Raw genomic sequence first — 21325 nt, 5'->3', positions numbered from 1 at the left:
GCTGTGCGCCGACCTTAAAGGAAGAATGTGAAACTTTTTGGACCCAGTAGGTGTCGCCCTTGAGCTCCAACAAGAAGCCACACCTCCTCCATACTGAAGCCTTCGCCCCCCTAGAGAGGCACACCTCCTCAATCACCTGTATGTCCTGCATTGTTGTGTTAGCATACTAATGTTAGCACTCTTTAGCTAGCTGGTAGCTTCAATCACCTGTTTCCTGCATTGTTGTGTTAGCATGCTAACATTAGCGCTCTTTAGCTAGCTGGTAGCTTCAATCACCTGTTTCCTGCATTGTTGTGTTAGCATGCTAACATTGGCGCTCTTTAGTTAGCTGCTAGCTTCATGTTAACTGACAGAATGATCTAAAAACTCTCCATCCTAATAATCAGTGAGTATGTTCTTCTTCTTCTTCTTGACTCAAACAGCTTTTATACACAAGGGGAGGAGCCATGTAAACACAGCTCTGACAACAACACAGCCAGCAGGACTCCAGCTTCTCCCTCACTGGAGACAGTCAGGACTCACACACACATTCACACAGGACACACTGGAGTTATGAGATATTGATGAGGAACATGTTGCTCATTCTTCCTTTAAAGGTGCTAAAGACATTCAGGTTAGCTGCAGTTCATGAACGCCACTTTTTTTCAATAACGCCCGTCAAACGCGACAGGAAATGTTCCTCCAGTTGTCGACTTCTCAGTTTGTAAAAGGCCACGCAGACGCTCCGGGCTCGACCTGAAAGGTGCTCAAAGTTTAGATTATGTGAGAAGATCCAGTCTGCCTACATGAGGAAAACACTTCATTTTAACCAGTGTGGCTCTGCTGTTGTGCAGTTTGGCCAGCAGAGGGCGACAGCATGCTCTCGTGTATTGACCTACTTTATTCACAGATTCATGAATGAGTGGAAATAAAAGTCAGAATGTGCAGATTAATAAAAACCTCCTTAAAGTTGAAAGTGAACAAATGTCTGTTTGAGGGTTAAATGTGAAACATGTCGGCTGTCTTTGTGTTTGTGCCTCAGTAACATGTACATATTTTACTGTCATTTATGGTGTGCAGATGATTAAAACATGATAACAGCTCTGATCACTAAAACATGGTGGATTTTATTTCAACATTTACAACTTAAAGAGGTGAAAGAAGACGTTAAAGGTCCAATGATTTTGAAAGTAGCATTCCCTCAGGTACTGAAGCTCCAGGACCAACAAACCCACCAATCAGGAGCAAGCTTTCACCTGCTGTCTAATTACACTCAAAGTTATAATGAACAAAACACCGTCTCCGTGACAACGCAGTCACAAACAATGCTGAGAGAGTCAGATCATCATCTTCATGTGTTAGTGTTCCACAGTCACAGAGATCTTCTCTGGTAAAATCTTCAGTTCATACACAGTGTGAATGTGAGGAAACATCCTGTCAGTGAAAGTGTGTGTGAAGGTGTGTATGTGTGTGTTAGTATCAGGATCAGAGAACGACAGCTCTCCTCTGTTACAGTCCAGATTCACTCTGATCCTCTGAAACTTCTTCTTCAATGAGAGAACAGTGTTTGTACATGGTGGGGAGCATGCTGTGTATTCACCATCATAGAACCATATTGACCATAATCCAGACTGTATGCGTCCCTTCCTCTGTCCAGACTCTTCAAACACTCCCAGTAACCAGACTGTACTGTCTCCAACCTGGACGTCCCAGCTGTGAGTCCCTGAGTTAAAGCCCTCAGAGCCCAGGACAGACCAGTAACGATCTAACCTCTCTGGATTATCAGGAAGCTGCTGACTCTGTCCTCGTCTCATACAGGTCAGATCTTCAGACAGGATGAGTCCTGGATGAGCAGTGTTTGGGTCCAGAATGATCGGACTGTAGGAGACCATGTCCTTCATCTTGGTCCAGATGTTGAAGCTCAGGTTGCCCAGGTGTTTGGCCTGGTCTATCAGAGCTCCTGAGGGCAGCTGTGGATCCTCCAGCAGGGGGCGCTGCTGGACTCTTTCCACTGCAGCCTTGTAGTTTTTCAGGAATGAGGAGTCTGCAGCTCTCAGCTCGTCCTCTGTGTCTCTGACTGTGAGTGAAAGAGCTGCTATCTCTCTGCTCAGAGCCTCCATCTCCTCCTTCATCCTCTGACTCTTCTGCTCCTCTTCCTCCCTCAGTGCACACAGCCTGGCCTCCTCTTCCTCTTCTAGAAACTGGTGAAGCTTCTTAAACTGCTCCTTAATCTGCCTCTCTGTGTGTCGGGCCTGGACCTGAATGTGTCCTGCTGTTTGATCAAACTTCACTTTAACTCTTTCACAAACCTTTAACTTCTTCTTTACCGGCTCCAGAGTTTCCTGAAGTTTCTTCTTGAGTTCTTCAGCAGCTTCATCGATGGGTCTGAATCTGTGCTCAGAGTGTTTCTGTGAATCTCTGCAGACGACACACACCGGCTCCTGATGGTCCAGACAGAAGAGTTTGAGTTTCTCAGAGTGCAGACTGCAGAGATCCTCTGAAGCTCTCTGCTCTCTCTCCTGCAGGAAACTCTCACACAGATTCCTTAAAGAGAAGTTAGGAGGTAATACTTCCTTTGAATGTCTCCTCTTACAGAGTGGACAGTCCTGGTTCTCCTTCTCCTTCCAGCAGTCCTGCACACACACTCTACAGAAGCTGTGGCTGCAGGACAGGATCACTGGATCTTTAAAGATGTCGAGGCAGATCGGACAGCTCAGATCTTCCTCTAACTTGGACGCCATTTTACCTCCGAGTCAAAACATGCAGCAGAAAAAAACAGGAAGCCGCTCCCCGTCCCTGAGAGTTACTCTGACTTTGAAACTCTGGTTCAGTTTGTGGATTCAGCAGCAGCTTGAAGTGTTCGTATTCCCAGTATCCCAGTATAACAAGTACTCCCAGTATCCCCTCGTCCTCCTGTCCTCTCTCAGTGGAAGTCCTGCTGGTTTGTGTCTGCAGGTCAAAGTCCGTCTGTCAGTGTGTGTCTCTGCAGAGTGAGGCAGAATAACAGCCTGTTTCCTGGTTTGTGACAGGTGAGTGGGCGGAGCTTCTTCAGAGCAGGAACACAGAAAACCAAAACATGTGACATGTGATTCATGAGACATTGACATGTAAATATATCAGAGATAAAGTCTGTCCTGTAAATGTGTCTTTAAATTCTTTTAATATTATTATATTCTAAAGTGGAACATTGACTGAAACATGAAAACATGACGTGATGTGTTTCTGTGCTTAGTGTGGTCGTGAGTCTTCTTCTGGGTCATTAAATGTTTATTTAAATCACATTCTGGCTCCGCCCCTCTCTCTGAGCAGGTACAGAGAAAATGCAGAAGTACAGGTTTGTAGTTTGGAAGTCATCTGTCCGTACATGAGCAGGAAGCTTTCCTGACAGTAAACACTGAGGGAGTGAAACATATTTATATCTAATATCTCTGAATCACAGCAGGTGAACAATCTGCACATTAGAGTGAAACTCACAGCATGAACTCCATCAGCAGAGCTTTAAGCTTCACTTACACACAGCAGAGATTCTAGAGTCAGATGGGGAAATATTTGGGGGGAACGACAACTTACATTTATCATCATTATGTACGCCATTTTCCCCACGCATACTCACTTCCTGTTTCCTCCCCTCATAGCAAAATCTGCACATTCTGGATAGCTGCTGTGCTTTAAAGTTTGTCAGCTCTCAGAGGCCCCCTACTGGTCAGCTGCATGCCGTGTGTGTTGACAAGTGTAACTCCACTTTTAAGGTTAGTATATCTGTTAACTAATTTGATTAGCTATTAACTAAAGCTGGGCTCATACCAGAAAATCTAGGTACGACTAAGGAGCCTGAAGAATTAAAATGTCAGCAGAGAACAGAAAACACAAAACAGGTACGTTTGGTAAAAATATATGATGCAAAACAAAAGACAGTTATGTACATTCCCTGCCTACCTAAGCCGGCTTTCTGAGTGCACAGGCACACACAATAAAGAACCTCAAACAAAACTAAAAGGGTCCATGGAAATTCTTGGTGTGTGTGTTCTTTTCACTACCTAGGTAGGTTAATGAGTGTTCTTATCTGTATGAATGATGTGAAGACGTAGGATGACGATGGTTCCAAAGATGCCACAGCTGACCACACCAGGCTCTCGGTCCGTTCACTGACTTCTGCGTTTGGCTCGCCACTGACCGCCAGGGTCAGATGATCTATCCCTCTCTAAAACACCAACCTATGCATACAATACAGAATGCATTTGTTACTATTGTCTCACTTTAGCTTAAATCTTATCAACTTGTCTTCATTCAAATGTCATATCAAATACACCCAATTGTTAAGGATATAAATACTCTAATCATTATGTAAATTAATAGGTACACATCACACCACATAAGATTAGTCAGTTCCAATCATGTACTGTACTTCAATCTCACAGCATAGAAATGAAATCAGGAGATCTCTGAAACTACATATTTGAACATTTTAAATCTATGTATGCATCTTAATAACGTCTTAAACAGAAGATTTTAATATTTTCAATCTTTTTAACAGTTCTCCTGTTACTCATAACCATATCAAGCATGTATATTGGCAATTAAATTAATTTAATCACCCTTATCTTACATTAAAAACAAGAGGATAAACACTCCCTGAAACAAATGACTTCTAAGTCAAGAATACAGAAAATGAAGAAACCTTTAACGGGGTGAATAAGACCAGAGAGCTGCTACAGTGATGACTAGCATAGCTGGGCTAGCACAAAAGCTAAAATCAAGACATTCACTTTTACATGCTAACGATTAGCTCGCGGCTAGCGCGATTAGCAATTTTTTTACGCATCTCAAACAGCACAAAGGATCTAAATCTGTGTTTATATGGTATTAAACAGCAAGAATCAGGGTCAAAACTCCAATTGGTTTTAGAAGAACAGTATTTCGCGCCACAATGAAGCTAGCACAATTAGCATAACACTCGCGTTAGCATTAGCATCCTTGACGGAGGTATCTTGAGTAGCTCCCTGAGTCATGCAGCTCAGTTCCCTCTCTCACAGCTTTCAACCTAATGCACAAACAATATTTAAATATTTTGAGCTACATTTTTCTTTGTGAATTTCAATCCTTTAGGTGATATTCTCAAACCAGTCCTTGATGCTTTTTGGCAACGTCTCACCGGGGAAAGTGTGTTTTTTTCTAGAAAGTTCCCGGGCTGTAAGCGCCACCCTCTTGCGGATTAGAGAGTTGCACTCTAGTAACCTTACGTGGGCGCTTTGAATGGGCGCAGGTTTGATCAGAGACATTGATTGTGTCGCTGGACTACAGGAGACCTCTCACCTGTCTCTGCTGCTCTTGGAGGAGATGAGTGTTCTGTCGGGTTAAAGGGTCAGTTCACCTCAACATGAAAGACGTTGTCTCTCATTGGTCTGTGGAGCTGCACAGGGAGGTCGCTGTGGCCCCGCGTCCACATGGCGTTTATTTCTGGGAGGAAAAAAGCTGGCTATCTGCTCAATATCACTTTTAAATAAAACACATTGAAATGTTGTCGTTTGTAAAAGCTAAAACAGAAGCTGTGCGCCGACCTTAAAGGAAGAATGTGAAACTTTTTTGATCCAGTAGGTGTCGCCCTTGAGCTCCAGCAAGAAGCCACGCCTCCTCCATACTGAAGCCTTCGCCCTCCTAGAGAGGCACACCTCCTCAATCACCTGTATGTCCTGCATTGTTGTGTTAGCATACTAATGTTAGCGCTCTTTAGCTAGCTGGTAGCTTCAATCACCTGTTTCCTGCATTGTTGTGTTAGCATGCTAACATTAGTGCTCTTTAGCTAGCTGCTAGCTTCATGTTAACTGACAGAATGATCTAAAAACTCTCCATCCAAATAATCAGTGAGCATGTTCTTCTTCTTCTTGACTCAAACAGCTTTTATACACAAGGGGAGGAGCCGGCCGTCCCGTCCATGTAAACACAGCTCTGACAACAACACAGCCAGCAGGACTCCAGCTTCTCCCTCACTGGAGACAGTCAGGACTCACACACATTCACACAGCACACACTGGAGTTATGATGATTGATGAGGAACATGTTGCTAATTCTTCCTTTAAAGGTGCTAAAGACATTCAGGTTAGCTGCAGTTCATGAACGCCACTTTTTTTCAATAACGCCTGTCAAACGCAACAGGAAGTGTTCCTCCAGTTGTTGACTTCTCAGTTTGTAAAAGACCACGCAGACGCTCCGGGCTCGACCTGAAAGGTGCTCAAAGTTTAGATTATGTGAGAAGATCCAGTCTGCCTACATGAGGAAAACACTTCATTTTAACCAGTGTGGCTCTGCTGTTGTGCAGTTTGGCCAGCAGAGGGCGACAGCATGCTCTCGTGTATTGACCTACTTTATTCACAGATTCATGAATGAGTGGAAATAAAAGTCAGAATGTGCAGATTAATAAAAACCTCCTGAAAGTTGAAAGTGAACAGATGTCTGTTTGAGGGTTAAATGTGAAACATGTCGGCTGTCTTTGTTTTTGTGCCTCAGTAACATGTACATATTTTACTGTCATTTATGGTGTGCAGATGATTAAAACATGATAACAGCTCTGATCACGAAGACATGGTGGATTTTATTTCAACATTTACAACTTAAAGAGGTGAAAGAAGACGTTAAAGGTCCAATGATTTTGAAAGTAGCATTCCCTCAGGTACTGAAGCTCCAGGACCAACAAACCGACCAATCAGGAGCAAGCTTTCACCTGCTGTCTCATTACACTCAAAAGTTATAATGAACAAAACACCGTCACCATGGCAACGCAGTCACAAACAACGCTGAGAGAGTCAGATCATCTTCTTCTTCATGTTGTCACGGAAAACTACCATTTATATTGTGTTAAATGGATTAACAAACCTCGTAAGAAGAAGGGCACCACCTGGCTCACCAGGAACAATTTCATTAATTATGGAAAAATTAATAAAATTAGATATGAAAAAATCAATAAATTTATTTCTTATGAAAATCCATAAGTACATGGATTATTATTTTTGAATCAATCTCAATCTAAGTAGTGGGTTCTCAAAACGTTCAACCACTGAATCAAACACGAACACACCTTTGAATTTTATACGTGATTATTTTTAATGAACAAGGATGAACAAAGAAATGAACGATCTCAAAGGAGCATCAGATATATATAAAACCAGAAATGACAGATACTATTTCTTTATTCAATTCAGTATGGTGTTGTTTACGTCTGTCTAACCAAAACTATTAACTAGATTCGGATCAGGATTTTATTGAACGAAAACAAAATAAAATTATAAAAGAAGAGGGTGGAACTATGATACGGTGGATAGAGCTAGGGGAAAAATTTCAAACGAAGGACACTCTTGACACTTGTTTCTGAGTAACAACCAACTGTTGAATATCTTACTGTATTCGCTGAAAACGAGTCCGCCCAGTGGTACTGTAATTTGGAGAAGGGATTTCTGAGAAGATCCTGTACAGTTTTACAGCCCGTGGTTCACCTTAGTGAACAGGTCGGAGTCGATTTAGCGATGAACCCAGAGGTGCCTCAGTGCGTTCCGTCAGCTTTCCCCAGCTTGGATGAATGTCCAAAAACGATTTGATGATAAACGATCGTCAAGTTGCTCACTGGATTGGCCGATCCAGTAGTTAAAGTAACGAGTCGTTTTGAGTCAATTGCTTGGAGATAAAACAAAAAAATTGTCCAAACGAAACTTTCAGTTTGAAGCTGCGCCGAGCCTCAATAGGATGTCCCTTAAACGTGTAAATATTGAAGCAAACAAGAAGTACTGAGTCCAAAAATCATATATCTCGAACAAAAGTCAGAGTGTAGAACAAAAGAAAAAACTTACGAATTCCACAAAAATTAAAAGCGAAATTATGGGACCAGCCGAAGATATGACGGCTGCACGGCCTTTTTAATAGAGTGTTGAGGATACCACGCCCCTTCAGGATGATGCGTCTCTGGGCGGGCTGAAACATGACTCTAAAGTTCTGAAACTAAACTAACGTAAACCAAAACACCATACCAGAGTTCTTAATTCTACGTGAACAATGAAACAACATGTACAGACATGAAACTGAAACGAAACATAACATCAGACCATGAATGCAAAAATTTTCAAGCGTAGAATTGATGTCTTGCCTGTTGAATAAAACATTGATTTAAAAGAACCACTAGATGGCACTGGTGCTCCATGACAATCTTTGAACAGAGGCCGTGACTTCAAACGATAACCCAATTGTTTAATAACTTCGTGATAGAGTGTCCGATCTGAGTCTGGTTTGAAAGACAGCATTAGTTGAAATGTCCTTAGAAAGATTGTTCATCTGAAAATGAGAAATACATATTGGTTAATATACATCTGAAAATGAGAGCATATGATCTCCCCTCATTTTAATGGGGTTCAGTCCAGGTTCAGACATTCCTTAGGGAGAGATTAAGTTCTCTTGCAAATCAGAGGTTTTGTGGCAGAAGTGTTTTTCCAAGTGTCAATACGATTTATTAACGAAGGAAAAAAATGTGGTTCCATATGTTTTCTGCGTAATGAAGCCCTTTGAAAATGTTTACATGGGATGCGATAGCCTTTATGACTTCAGGTTTGAAGGGTTCAAACTGAGGGTCTTGTCGAAAGCAGAGAGGGAGGAGGATCATAAAGTTGAGTTGTGTGAAGACATCTGGTGGAGGGTGAAGATGAGGGCCTCCGGCCTCTCCAGAGGAATGTCAGACTCCTCTTGGATCTGATCAATCTGAATCTTGACCAATATTCGTAACAATGTGTTAGTGTTCCACAGTCACAGAGATCTTCTCTGGTAAAATCTTCACTTCATCCACAGTGCTAATGTAAGGAAACATCCTGTCAGTGAAAGTGTGTGTGAAGGTGTGTATGTGTGTGTTAGTATCAGGATCAGAGAACGACAGCTCTCCTCTGTTACAGTCCAGATTCACTCTGATCCTCTGAGGATTCTTCTTCACTGAGAGATCAGTGTTTGTACATGGTGGAGAGTATGCTGTGTATTTACCATCATAGAACCATATTGACCATAATCCAGACAGTGTGTCTCCCTTCCTCTGTCCAGACTCTGCTGACACTCCCAGATACCAGACTGTTCTGTCTCCAACCTGGACGTCCCAGCTGTGAGTCCCTGAGTTAAAGCCCTCAGAGCCCAGGACAGACCAGTCATAATCAATCCTCTCTGGATTATCAGGAAGCTGCTGTCTCTGTCCTTGTCTCACACAGGTCAGATCTTCAGACAGGATGAGTTTTGGATGAGCAGTGTTTGGGTCCAGAATGATCGGACTGTAGGAGACCATGTCCTTCATCTTGGTCCAGATGTTGAAGCTCAGGTTGCCCAGGTGTTTTGCCTGGTCTATCAGAGCTCCTGAGGGCAGCTGTGGATCCTCCAGCAGGGGGCGCTGCTGGACTCTTTCCACTGCAGCCTTGTAGTTTTTCAGGAATGAGACGTCTGCAGCTCTCAGCTCGTCCTCTGTGTCTCTGACTGTGAGTGAAAGAGCTGCTATCTCTCTGCTCAGAGCCTCCATCTCCTCCTTCATCCTCTGACTCTTCTGCTCCTCTTCCTCCCTCAGTGCACACAGCCTGGCCTCCTCTTCCTCTTCTAGAAACTGGTGAAGCTTCTTAAACTGCTCCTTAATCAGCCTCTCTGTGTGTCGGGTCTGGACCTGAATGTGTTCTGCTGTTTGATCAAACTTCACTTTAACTTCTTCACAAACCTTTAACTTCTTCTTTACCGGCTCCAGAGTTTCCTGAAGTTTCTTCTTGAGTTCTTCAGCAGCTTCATCGATGGGTCTGAATCTGTGCTCAGAGTGTTTTTTTGAATCTCTGCAGATGTGACACACCGGCTCCTGATGGTCCAGACAGAAGAGTTTGAGTTTCTCAGAGTGCAGACTGCAGAGATCCTCTGAAGCTCTCTGATCTCTCTCCTGCAGGAAACTCTCACACAGATTCTTTAAAGCAAAGACAGGAGGTAATAATCCCTTTGAATGTCTCCTCTTACAGAGTGGACACTCCTGGTTCTCCTTCTCCTTCCAGCAGTCCTGCACACACACTCTACAGAAGCTGTGGCTGCAGGACAGCATCACTGGATCTTTAAAGATGTCGAGGCAGATCAGACAGCTCAGATCTTCCTCTAACTTGGACGCCATTTTACCTCAGAGTCAAAACATGCAGCAGAAAAAAACAGGAAGCCGCTCCCCGTCCCTGAGAGTTACTCTGACTTTGAAACTCTGGTTCAGTTTGTGGATTCAGCAGCAGCTTGAAGTGTTCGTATTCCCAGTATCCCAGTATAACAAGTACTCCCAGTATCCCCTCGTCCTCCTGTCCTCTCTCAGTGGAAGTCGTGCTAGTTTGTGTCTGCAGGTCGAGGTGTGTCTGTCAGTGTGTGTCTCTGCAGAGTGAGGCAGAATAACAGCCTGTTTCCTGGTTCGTCTCAGGTGAGAAAGGTGAGTGGGCGGAGCTTCTTCAGAGCAGGAACACAGAAAGCCAAAACATGTGACATGTGATTCATGAGACATGAAGACAGTTTGTAACATCAGCCTGATAGAAGAATGATTTTTAATCATGTAAGAGTATTTAGGCCAAGGAAAGTCTTCGTCTGTGTCGTCTTCGATTTTTGTGAAACAGTCTAAAAGAAGAATGATCGACATGTTCACATAAATATATCAGAGATAAAGTCTGTCCTGTAAATGTGTCTTTAAATTCTTTTAATATTATTATATTCTAAAGTGGAACATTGACTGAAACATGAAAACATGACGTGATGTGTTTCTGTGCTTAGTGTGGTCGTGAGTCTTCTTCTGGGTCATTAAATGTTGATTTAAATCAGATTCTGGCTCCGCCCCTCTCTCTGAGCAGGTACAGAGAAAATGCAGAAGTACAGGTTTGTAGTTTGGAAGTCATCTGTCCGTACATGAGCAGGAAGCTTTCCTGACAGTAAACACTGAGGGAGTGAAACATATTTATATCTAATATCTCTGAATCACAGCAGGTTAACAATCTGCACATTAGAGTGAAACTCACAGCATGAACTCCATCAGCAGAGCTTTAAGCTTCACCTACACACAGCAGAGATTCTCGAGTCAGTTGGGGAAATATTTGGGGGGAACGACAACTTACAGTTATCATCATTATGTCCGCCATTTTCCCCTCGCATACTCACTTCCTGTTTCCTCCTCTCATGGCAAAATCTGCACATTCTGGACAGCTGCTGTGCTTTAAAGTCTGTCAGCTCTCAGAGGCCCCCTACTGGTCAGCTGCATGCCGTGTGTGTTGACAAGTGTAACTCCGCTTTTAAGGTTAGTATATCTGTTAACTAATTTGATTAGCTATTAACTAAAGCTGGGCTAATACCAGAAAATCTAGGTACGACTACGGAGCCTGAAGAATTAAACTGTCAGCAGAGAACAGAAAACACAAAACAGGTACGTTTGGTAAAAATATATGATGCAAAACAAAAGACAGTTATGTACATTCCCTGCCTACCTAAGCCGGCTTTCTGAGTGCACAGACACACACAATAAAGAACCTCAAACAAAACTAAAAGGGTCCATGGAAATTCTTGGTGTGTGTGTTCTTTTCACTACCTAGGTAGGTTAATGAGTGTTCTTATCTGTATGAATGATGTGAAGACGTAGGATGACGATGGTTCCAAAGATGCCACAGCTGACCACACCAGGCTCTCGGTCCGTTCACTGACTTCTGCGTTTGGCTCGCCACTGACCGCCAGGGTCAGATGATCTATGCCTCTCTAAAACACCAACCTATGCATACAATACAGAATGCATTTGTTACTATTGTCTCACTTTAGCTTAAATCTTATCAACTTGTCTTCATTCAAATGTCATATCAAATACACCCAATTGTTAAGGATGTAAATACTCTAATCATTATGTAAATTAATAGGTACACATCACACCACATAAGATTAGTCAGATCCAATCATGTACTGTACTTCAATCTCACAGCATAGAAATGAAATCAGGAGATCTCTGAAACTACATATTTGAACATTTTAAATCTATGTATGCATCTTAATAACGTCTTAAACATAAGATTTTAATATTTGCAATCTTTTTAACAGTTCTCCTGTTACTCATAACCATATCAAACATGTATATTGGCAATTAAATGAATTTAATCACCCTTATCTTACATTAAAAACAAGAGGATAAACACTCCCTGAAACAAATGACTTCTAAGTCAAGAATACAGAATATGAAGAAACCTTTAACGGGGTGAATAAGACCAGAGAGCAGCTACAGTGATGACTAGCATAGCTGGGCTAGCACAAAAGCTAAAATCAAGACATTCACTTTTACATGCTAACGATTAGCTCGCGGCTAGCGCGATAAGCAATTTTTTTACGCATCTCAAACAGCACAAACGATCTAAATCTGTGTTTATATGGTATTAAACAGCAAGAATCAGGGTCAAAACTCCGATTGGTTATAGAAGAACAGTATTTTGCGCCACAATGAAGCTAGCACAATTAGCATAACACTCGCGTTAGCATTAGCATCCTTGACGGAGGTATCTTGAGTAGCTCGCTGAGTCATGCAGCTCAGTTCCCTCTCTCACAGCTTTCAACCTAATGCTCAAACAATATTTAAATATTTTGAACTAGATTTTTCTTTGTGAATTTCAATCCTTTAGGTGATATTCCCAAACCAGTCCTTGATGCTTTTTGGCGACGTCTCACCGGGGAAAGTGTGTTTTTTTTCTAGAAAGTTCCCGGGCTGTAAGCACCACCCTCTTGCGGATCAGAGAGTTGCACTCTAGTAACCTTACGTGGGCGCTTTGAATGGGCGCAGGTTTTAACAGCACGGCGGTTTGATCAGAGACATTGATTGTGTCGTTGGACTACAGGAGACCTCTCACCTGTCTCTGCTGCTCTTGGAGGAGATGAGTGTTCTGTCGGGTTAAAGGGTCAGTTCACCTCAACATGAAAGACGTTGTCTCTCATTGGTCTGTGGAGCTGCACAGGGAGGTCGCTGTGGCCCCGCGTCCACATGGCGTTTATTTCTGGGAGGAAAAGAGCTGGCTATCTGCTCAATATCACTTTTAAATAAAATACATTGAAATGTTGTCGTTTGTAAAAGCTAAAACAGAAGCTGTCCGCCGACCTTAAAGGAAGAATGTGAAACTTTTTTGATCCAGTAGGTGTCGCCCTTGAGCTCCGGCAAGAAGCCACGCCTCCTCCATACTGAAGCCTTCGCCCTCCTAGAGAGGCACACCTCCTCAATCACCTGTATGTCCTGCATTGTTGTGTTAGCATACTAATGTTAGCGCTCTTTAGCTAGCTGGTAGCTTCAATCACCTGTTTCCTGCATTGTTGTGTTAGCATGCTAACATTAGCGCTCTTTAATTAGCTGGTAGCTTCATGTAAACTGACAGAATGATGTAAAAACTCTCCATCCTAATAATCAGTGAGTATGTTCTTCTTCTTCTTGACTCAAACAGCTTTTATACACAAGGGGAGGAGCCGGCCGTCCCGTCCATGTAAACACAGCTCTGACAACAACACAGCCAGCAGGACTCCAGCTTCTCCCTCACTGGAGACAGTCAGGACTCACACACACATTCACACACAGGACACACTGGAGTTCTGATGATTGATGAGGAACATGTTGCTCATTCTTCCTTTAAAGGTGCTAAAGACATTCAGGTTAGCTGCAGTTCATGAACGCCACTTTTTTTCAATAACGCCTGTCAAACGCGACAGGAAGTGTTCCTCCAGTTGTCGACTTCTCAGTTTGTAAAAGACCACGCAGACGCTCCGGGCTCGACCTGAAAGGTGCTCAAAGTTTAGATTATGTGAGAAGATCCAGTCTGCCTACATGAGGAAAACACTTCATTTTAACCAGTGTGGCTCTGCTGTTGTGCAGTTTGGCCAGCAGAGGGCGACAGCATGCTCTCGTGTATTGACCTACTTTATTCACAGATTCATGAATGAGTGGAAATAAAAGTCAGAATGTGCAGATTAATAAAAACCTCCTGAAAGTTGAAAGTGAACAGATGTCTGTTTGAGGGTTAAATGTGAAACATGTCGGCTGTCTTTGTTTTTGTGCCTCAGTAACATGTACATATTTTACTGTCATTTATGGTGTGCAGATGATTAAAACATGATAACAGCTCTGATCACTAAAACATGGTGGATTTTATTTCAACATTTACAACTTAAAGAGGTGAAAGAAGACGTTAAAGGTCCAATGATTTTGAAAGTAGCATTCCCACAGGTACTGAAGCTCCAGGACCAACAAACCCACCAATCAGGAGCAAGCTTTCACCTGCTGTCCAAATACACTCAAAGTTATAATGAACAAAACACCGTCACCATGACAACGCAGTCACAAACAATGCTGAGAGAGTCAGATCATCATCTTCTTCATGTGTTAGTGTTCCACAGTCACAGAGATCTTCTCTGATAAAATCTTCATTTCACCCACAGTGCCAATGTAAGGAAACATCGTGTCAGTGAAAGTGTGTGTGAAGGTGTGTATGTGTGTGTTAGTATCAGGATCAGAGAACGACAGCTTTCCTCTGTTACAGTCCAGATTCACTCTGATCCTCTGAGGATTCTTCTTCACTGAGAGAACAGTGTATGCATGTGATGGGGTGCATGCTCTGTATTTACCATCATGGAACCATATTCTCCATAATCCAGACCGTATGCTTCCCTTCCTCTGTCCAGACTCTGCTAACACTCCCAGTAACCAGACTGTACTGTCTCCAACCTGGACGTCCCAGCTGTGAGTCCCTGAGTTAAAGCCCTCAGAGCCCAGGACAGAGATGTAACGATCAAACCTCTCTGGATTATCAGGAAGCTGCAGCTCCTTCTCTCCTCGTCTCACACAGGTCAGATCTTCAGACAGGATGAGTTCTGGATGAGCAGTGTTTGGGTCCAGAATGATCGGACTGTAGGAGACCATGTCCTTCATCTTGGTCCAGATGTTGAAGCTCAGGTTGCCCAGGTGTTTGGCCTGGTCTATCAGAGCTCCTGAGGGCAGCTGTGGATCCTCCAGCAGGGGGCGCTGCTGGACTCTTTCCACTGCAGCCTTGTAGTTTTTCAGGAATGAGACGTCTGCAGCTCTCAGCTCGTCCTCTGTGTCTCTGACTGTGAGTGAAAGAGCTGCTATCTCTCTGCTCAGAGCCTCCATCTCCTCCTTCATCCTCTGACTCTTCTGCTCCTCTTCCTCCCTCAGTGCACACAGCCTGGCCTCCTCTTCCTCTTCTAGAAACTGGTGAAGCTTCTTAAACTGCTCCTTAATCTGCCTCTCTGTGTGTCGGGCCTGGACCTGAATGTGTCCTGCTGTTTGATCAAACTTCACTTTAACTTCTTCACAAACCTTTAACTTCTTCTTTACCGGCTCCAGAGTTTCCTGAAGTTTCTTCTTGAGTTCTTCAGCAGCTTCATCGACGGGTCTGAATCTGTGCTCAGAGTGTTTCTGTGAATCTCTGCAGACGACACACACCGGCTCCTGATGGTCCAGACAGAAGAGTTTGAGTTTCTCAGAGTGCAGACTGCAGAGATCCTCTGAAGCTCTCTGATCTCTCTCCTGCAGGAAACTCTCACACAGATTCTTTAAAGAGAAGTTAGGATGTAATGCTCCCTTTGAATGTCTCCTCTTACAGAGTGGACAGTCCTGGTTCTCCTTCTCCTTCCAGCAGTCCTGCACACACACTCTACAGAAGCTGTGGCTGCAGGACAGCATCACTGGATCTTTAAAGAGGTCGAGGCAGATCAGACAGCTCAGATCTTCCTCTAACTTGGACGCCATTTTACCTCAGAGTCAAAACATGCAGCAGAAAAAAACAGGATGTCGCTCCTCGTCCCTGAGAGTTACTCTGACTTTGAAACTCTGGTTCAGTTTGTGGATTCAGCAGCAGCTTGAAGTGTTCGTATTCCCAGTATCCCAGTATAACAAGTACTCCCAGTATCCCAGTATAACAAGTACTCCCAGTATCCCCTCGTCCTCCTGTCCTCTCTCAGTGGAAGTCCTGCTGGTTTGTGTCTGCAGGTCCGTCTGTCAGTGTGTGTGTCTCTGCAGAGTGAGGCAGAATAACAGCCTGTTTCTTGGTTCGTCTCAGGTGAGACAGGTGAGGGGGCGGAGCTTCTTCAGAGCAGGAACACAGAAAACCAAAACATGTGACATGTGATTCATGAGACATTGACATGTAAATATATCAGAGATAAAGTCTGTCCTGTAAATGTGTCTTTAAATTCTTTTAATATTATTATATTCTAAAGTGGAACATTGACTGAAACATGAAAACATGACGTGATGTGTTTCTGTGCTTAGTGTGGTCGTGAGTCTTCTTCTGGGTCATTAAATGTTGATTTAAATCACATTCTGGCTCTGCCCCTCTCTCTGAGCAGGTACAGAGAAAATGCAGAAGTACAGGTTTGTAGTTTGGAAGTCATCTGTCCGTACATGAGCAGGAAGCTTTCCTGACAGTAAACACTGAGGGAGTGAAACATGTTTATATCTAATATCTCTGAATCACAGCAGGTTAACAATCTGCACATTAGAGTGAAACTCACAGCATGAACTCCGTCAGCAGAGCTTTAAGCTTCACTTACACACAGCAGAGATTCTCGAGTCAGTTGGGGAAATATTTGGGGGGAACGACAACTTACAGTTATCATCATTATGTACGCCATTTTCCCCTCGCATTCTCACTTCCTGTTTCCTCCTCTCATAGCAAAATCTGCACATTCTGGATAGCTGCTGTGCTTTAAAGTTTGTCAGCTCTCAGCGGCCCCGTACTGGTGAAGCAGCACTTCTGCATACACGCACAGTCATACATGCACAGACACACACACACACACACACACACACACACACACACACAGCGCTGTTCTCTCCAGCTGATCCTGTTTCTACCTCTGATCTCTTCATGCCTCCATTTGGCCTCCTCAGCGTTCAGACTGGCGAAGCATCACAGGGGTGTAAATATCAGGGCGATCTGAACAGGTCTGTCGGAGGTTCCCCTCGGGACGCTGGGACCTTTTAAGAACATGACAGAATAAGTTTTTGACTTTGTCCGTCCGTGTTTGCTGAAATCAGAATGTTCTCCTTCCTGCTGCTGTCCTGCAGTCAGACTCTCTGGAGGCTGAGGGTTGTTACAGGACCTCTCTCTGTTGTCACCACCTCCGTCACGCGTGTGCGTGTGCAGTTCGGTGTGTCGTCCCTGCGTCTGTCTGTGCTCTCCTTGTTTGTCCATGTGACGCCGTGGAGGGGCCCTGATTGCTCCACTGGTCCAGATCTAGGCCAAGCTTCCTGACGCTGGTGTTGCACCCTGCTGATTGTGCTAATCACCCTGCTGCTCTGCTGGCTGCATTGTTCCCACCAGCCTGTCGCTGCTCCATCAGGGTGTGTGAACCACAGCGCTGATTATTTTGACCTCAGCTGTTTTTTGGCTGCTTGTTTGTTTCACATCCAAACAAATAACAACGACACTGATTGTGTTTCTGCTGACCTTTGACCTACATGTTGGATTTTAGCTCATGTTAGTTCTCACACTGAAGACCAGTTTACAAAGACAAATAAAGAAGCCAGTGATTAGCCTTCTAACGCATATATATATATATAGATATATATATAGATATAGATATATATCTATATATATAGATATAGATATATATATATATGCGTTAGAAGGCTAATGGATTATTAGAAAACCTTTGTGCAATGACGTTAGCATAGCTGAAAACAGCTGGTTAGAGAAGCTATAAGCTATAAGCTATAAGCTTTACATGACTGACGGAGACATCAGAGTGACAGAGGAGCGGCTAACTTTGAGTCAAGCTAACTTTGAGTCAGGCTAACTTTGAGTCAGGCTAACTTTGAGTCAGGCTAACTTTGAGCCAGGCTAACTTTGAGTCAGGCTAACTTTGAGTCAGGCTAACTTTGAGTCAAGCTAACTTTGAGTCAAGCTAACTTTGAGTCAAGCTAACGACAGGCTGAGAGCTGAGGCGGGTTTTAAGCCTCCTGACAAACCGTTACACGGCGCCCACCTGTCAATCAGCTCACGCTACACGCCTTATTGTGAATAACTCTGATCCTTCATCCAATCAAAACTGCTGAGTCATCAAAACATTCCCCGTACAGTGTGTGTGGATGGAGACATGAGCTAATCACACCTATTTGGTTTTTTGAAGCAGGCTGTAAACATGTTCATGTCTGCTGTAAAAACAGGCTGTTTGAATGGGTGTGTATGTGACTTCCTGTGCTGCTAAAGTGAGACAGTAATCTGCTGATCTATGATTCATTTATTACCCGAGTTATGACATTTAATCCGTGAATATCAAACACAGAGACCCTTCAAACATCAGAGTATGTTTTTTCTTCCTTTATTAGAAAAACAGTTTTATTAAAAGAGTAGAAAAATGACAGGAATTACAAAACACACACAGTACATGTATTCAAATGTAAATCAGCCTCTTTGATCACAGCGTGAGCTCTAATTGGTCTGAAAAGGTTTTCACCGTCTGCTGCGTGTTCACGGTGGGAACCGACACAAAGAAATATTTACAATGAAGCTGTGCAGCCGCTCCGCCTGTTCAGGCTCGGGTCATCTGTGAGCCAGTCTGATGTGAGCGTAGTGATGGTGATGAATTTAAAGAGCAAACAAACACAAGAACTCTGGAGCTGAATCGGTTCAGTGACAGATGTACAGATTACTGTCAGCAGCATTAAGAACAAACACATTTAGTTACTTTGAATTTTCAAAATAAAGTTTAAATGTTGCATGGCACTTTAAATACAGTGACTTAATTCTCTAAACTTTTGGCTCGTTGCTTTTTTCTCCACATTTAGAATGAGAGAAATCTCAGCTCAGAAAAAAGATAGAAAAAAGAAGTCAACATGCCTTTAAATTCATTTAACCTCACACTCAGAGTGCAACATCACTGATTTTAACATGATCTGTATTTTTTATGAAGAGAACATATTTTAAATTGACTCTAATCTTGTGGTAAATCAACTTTTTTTTTTACATTGAAACTTTTTTTTTTTTTTACATTGAAACTTTTTTTTTTTTTTTTTTTTACATTGAAACTTTTTCCTGAGACTTAAAGTCGTTGTTGTCATGTTTGGCCCTAATGATCCTCCGTCCATGTGTTCCATCACTCTGTGAGTTCATCTCCTCCTCAGCACCGAGCAGCCTCTCCTGCATGCTGCTCGGCATGTTCGAGGTCCACAGCAGAGAAGGGGCTTCAGCTCTGACACAAAACCAAGTCCTTCATCGTGACAGTCCAGTTTAGACGTAATGCTTCTTGTCGAAGTCTCCGGTGCTCGGGATGGGGATGCTCTTGGTGGGCGCGTACTTGATGGGGTAGGTCCCTCGGACCCCCTGAGAGAAGGAGCAGCAGAGCAGGGTCCCTCCCAGCAGGAGCAGCGCGGTGGCGGCCCAGCCGATGTAGATGGCGGCTCCGATCTCCCTCTTCTTGGAGGGGGGTATGTGCGGGTCGTGGAAGTCCACGATGATGTTGTTGGCCATCCAGCAGAGCGGCACGAGCACGAAGAGTCCGCTGATGATGTAGATCACCCCGCCGGCGTGCACCACCCGCGCCTTCAGAGTCTCGTCCTTGATGCAGTTGGTGCACTGAGCCCCCGCGACCGTCACCGTCAGCGCGACCACCCCCAGCACGGCGGAGATGATGGTGAGGGCACGCGCCGTCTGCAGGTCTTGCGTGAGGGCCAGGACCGAGTCGTGGACTTTGCACTGCATCTGTCCGGTACTCTGCACCACGCAGGACATCCACAGACCGTCCCAGATGGTCTGGGCCACCACGATGTTGGATTCTATGAACGCCGTCACCTTCCACATGGGCAGCCCGCACGCGACCATCACGAACAGCGAGCCCGTGACGCACAGCGCGAGGCCGAGGAACTCCAGACACGCAGCAAGCATGGCTCTGATTCGCTGAAAGTCCTGGTCTGAAGGATCTGATCCGCTAAGGCTCCTGGTCTGAAGGATCTGATCCGCTAAGGGTCTTGGTCTGAAGGATCTGATCCGCTAAGGGTCCTGGTCTGAAGGATCTGATCCGCTAAGGGTCTTGGTCTGAAGTGTGTCCTCTCAGCTTGCTCTGTTGGTGCTCTGCGCGCGCTCAGGACTTTAATTTATAAGAGCGCGAGCCTGACGCTGCTGCTGCTCCATCAAAACGAACAGGTCAAACTTTGAGCCAATCAGCTGTACGTTCGTCGTTCTGTAAACCAATGAGGAGAGAGGAGGTCCTCTGGAGCAGCATGACCCACACACACATTGCGCGTGCATGTTTACGCACCACAGTGTTGAGAGTAATGACCAGTGAGGCCGGAGACCAGATGTTTTCTGTCTTCCTGTAAGTCTCAGCTCGTGGGAGGAGGTGAAGTGAGTCCACTGCTATTCACGAGGATTTCATCAGAATTCATTCTTCTCTTTCTATGTAATCATTTCAAACTTTCACGAGCTGCTGACAATCAGAAAACACTCAGAGGTTGAGACATGGACAGACTGTTGGTCCGCTGCTCTGAGGACACACACACACACACACACACACACACACACACACACACACACACACACACACACATCCGCAGGTTTCTGTCTCTCACAACAGAAACATTTAAAATAAATCTGAATGTTAAACCAGCATGTTGAAAGTTCCTCTAAAGTCCTGCAGGTCATCTGTCTTTGGTCGAGTTTGTGAGTGCAGAAAAACTCTCTGCAAACTTTGACACAGATTTCTCTGTTTCCGTAGCAACCGTCTTCACATTTTTGACCATATTTTACAAACAAAACAGTTTAAGAGCACACACAGGAAGCGCTGGACACGGCGGCCATGTTGACTCGCCTCATTGTGCGGCGAGTGAGTGACTTGTTGATAAATCCACTCAACTCTCGGTTGTTGTTTCTGGGCTTTAAAGGGAAGTGGGCGGAGCCTGATTTGACCCAAAATACACATCCTAAACACTCTGCTCAGTTTGTGCTGCGATGACAGAAACACCAAAGCATTATGGGTCATCAGAGAGAACCCCCTGACAACTTCCTGTTTAAGAGTGAAACACAACCATCACCACTGACCTCGATTCCCTCTGCCTGCTTCAAAGAATAGGTCAGCATGTGGTGGACACTGTAGCTTCAGTGTTTAGCCAGCTCTGCATGTAGAGACACTGTAGCTTCAGTGTTTAGCCAGCTCTGCATGTGGTGGACACTGTAGCTTCAGTGTTTAGCCAGCTCTGCATGTGGTGGACACTGTAGCTTCAGTGTTTAGCCAGCTCTGCATGTAGACACTGTAGCTTCAGTGTTTAGCCAGCTCTGCATGTGGTGGACACTGTAGCTTCAGTGTTTAGCCAGCT

General features: G+C 44.1%; 4 protein-coding genes across 5 annotated transcripts; all 4 read right to left on the bottom strand.

Moving 5' to 3' along the window:
• Nucleotides 1–1081: 1081 nt before the first annotated feature.
• LOC306836797 (nuclear factor 7, ovary-like) lies at nt 1082–5125 on the bottom strand. The gene is made up of 2 exons (XM_079364102.1): nt 5101–5125; nt 1082–4193 (listed from the first exon to the last, which is right to left on the bottom strand). The coding sequence occupies exon 2, from the start codon at nt 2718–2720 to the stop codon at nt 1338–1340; it is 1383 nt and encodes a 460-aa protein (XP_079220228.1). The 5' UTR covers nt 2721–4193; nt 5101–5125; the 3' UTR covers nt 1082–1337.
• A 17-nt stretch (nt 5126–5142) lies between these two features.
• On the bottom strand, nt 5143–10140 carry LOC306836799 (nuclear factor 7, brain-like). Of its 2 annotated transcripts, none has more exons than XM_079364105.1 (2): nt 8741–10140; nt 5143–6794 (listed from the first exon to the last, which is right to left on the bottom strand). In XM_079364105.1, the coding sequence occupies exon 1, from the start codon at nt 10127–10129 to the stop codon at nt 8747–8749; it is 1383 nt and encodes a 460-aa protein (XP_079220231.1). In that variant the 5' UTR covers nt 10130–10140; the 3' UTR covers nt 5143–6794; nt 8741–8746. The 2 variants fall into 2 exon arrangements, with proteins under 2 accessions (XP_079220231.1, XP_079220230.1); XM_079364104.1 differs by having other exon boundaries at nt 5143–6791.
• A 3975-nt stretch (nt 10141–14115) lies between these two features.
• On the bottom strand, nt 14116–16087 carry LOC306836796 (nuclear factor 7, ovary-like). Its single transcript, XM_079364101.1, has one exon. It carries the CDS (start codon nt 15758–15760, stop codon nt 14375–14377), a length of 1386 nt encoding a protein of 461 aa, XP_079220227.1. The 5' UTR covers nt 15761–16087; the 3' UTR covers nt 14116–14374.
• Nucleotides 16088–18320: 2233 nt separating this feature from the next.
• On the bottom strand, nt 18321–20122 carry cldn5b (claudin 5b). The gene has a single exon (XM_079364116.1). The coding sequence runs from the start codon at nt 19896–19898 to the stop codon at nt 19245–19247; it is 654 nt and encodes a 217-aa protein (XP_079220242.1). The 5' UTR covers nt 19899–20122; the 3' UTR covers nt 18321–19244.
• Nucleotides 20123–21325: the final 1203 nt, after the last annotated feature.

Source organism: Symphodus melops, assembly GCF_947650265.1.
Source record: "Symphodus melops genome assembly, chromosome: 16".
In the NCBI taxonomy this organism is placed as follows: Eukaryota; Metazoa; Chordata; class Actinopteri; order Labriformes; family Labridae; genus Symphodus; species Symphodus melops.
This window is presented reverse-complemented; position numbering and strand designations above follow the sequence as displayed.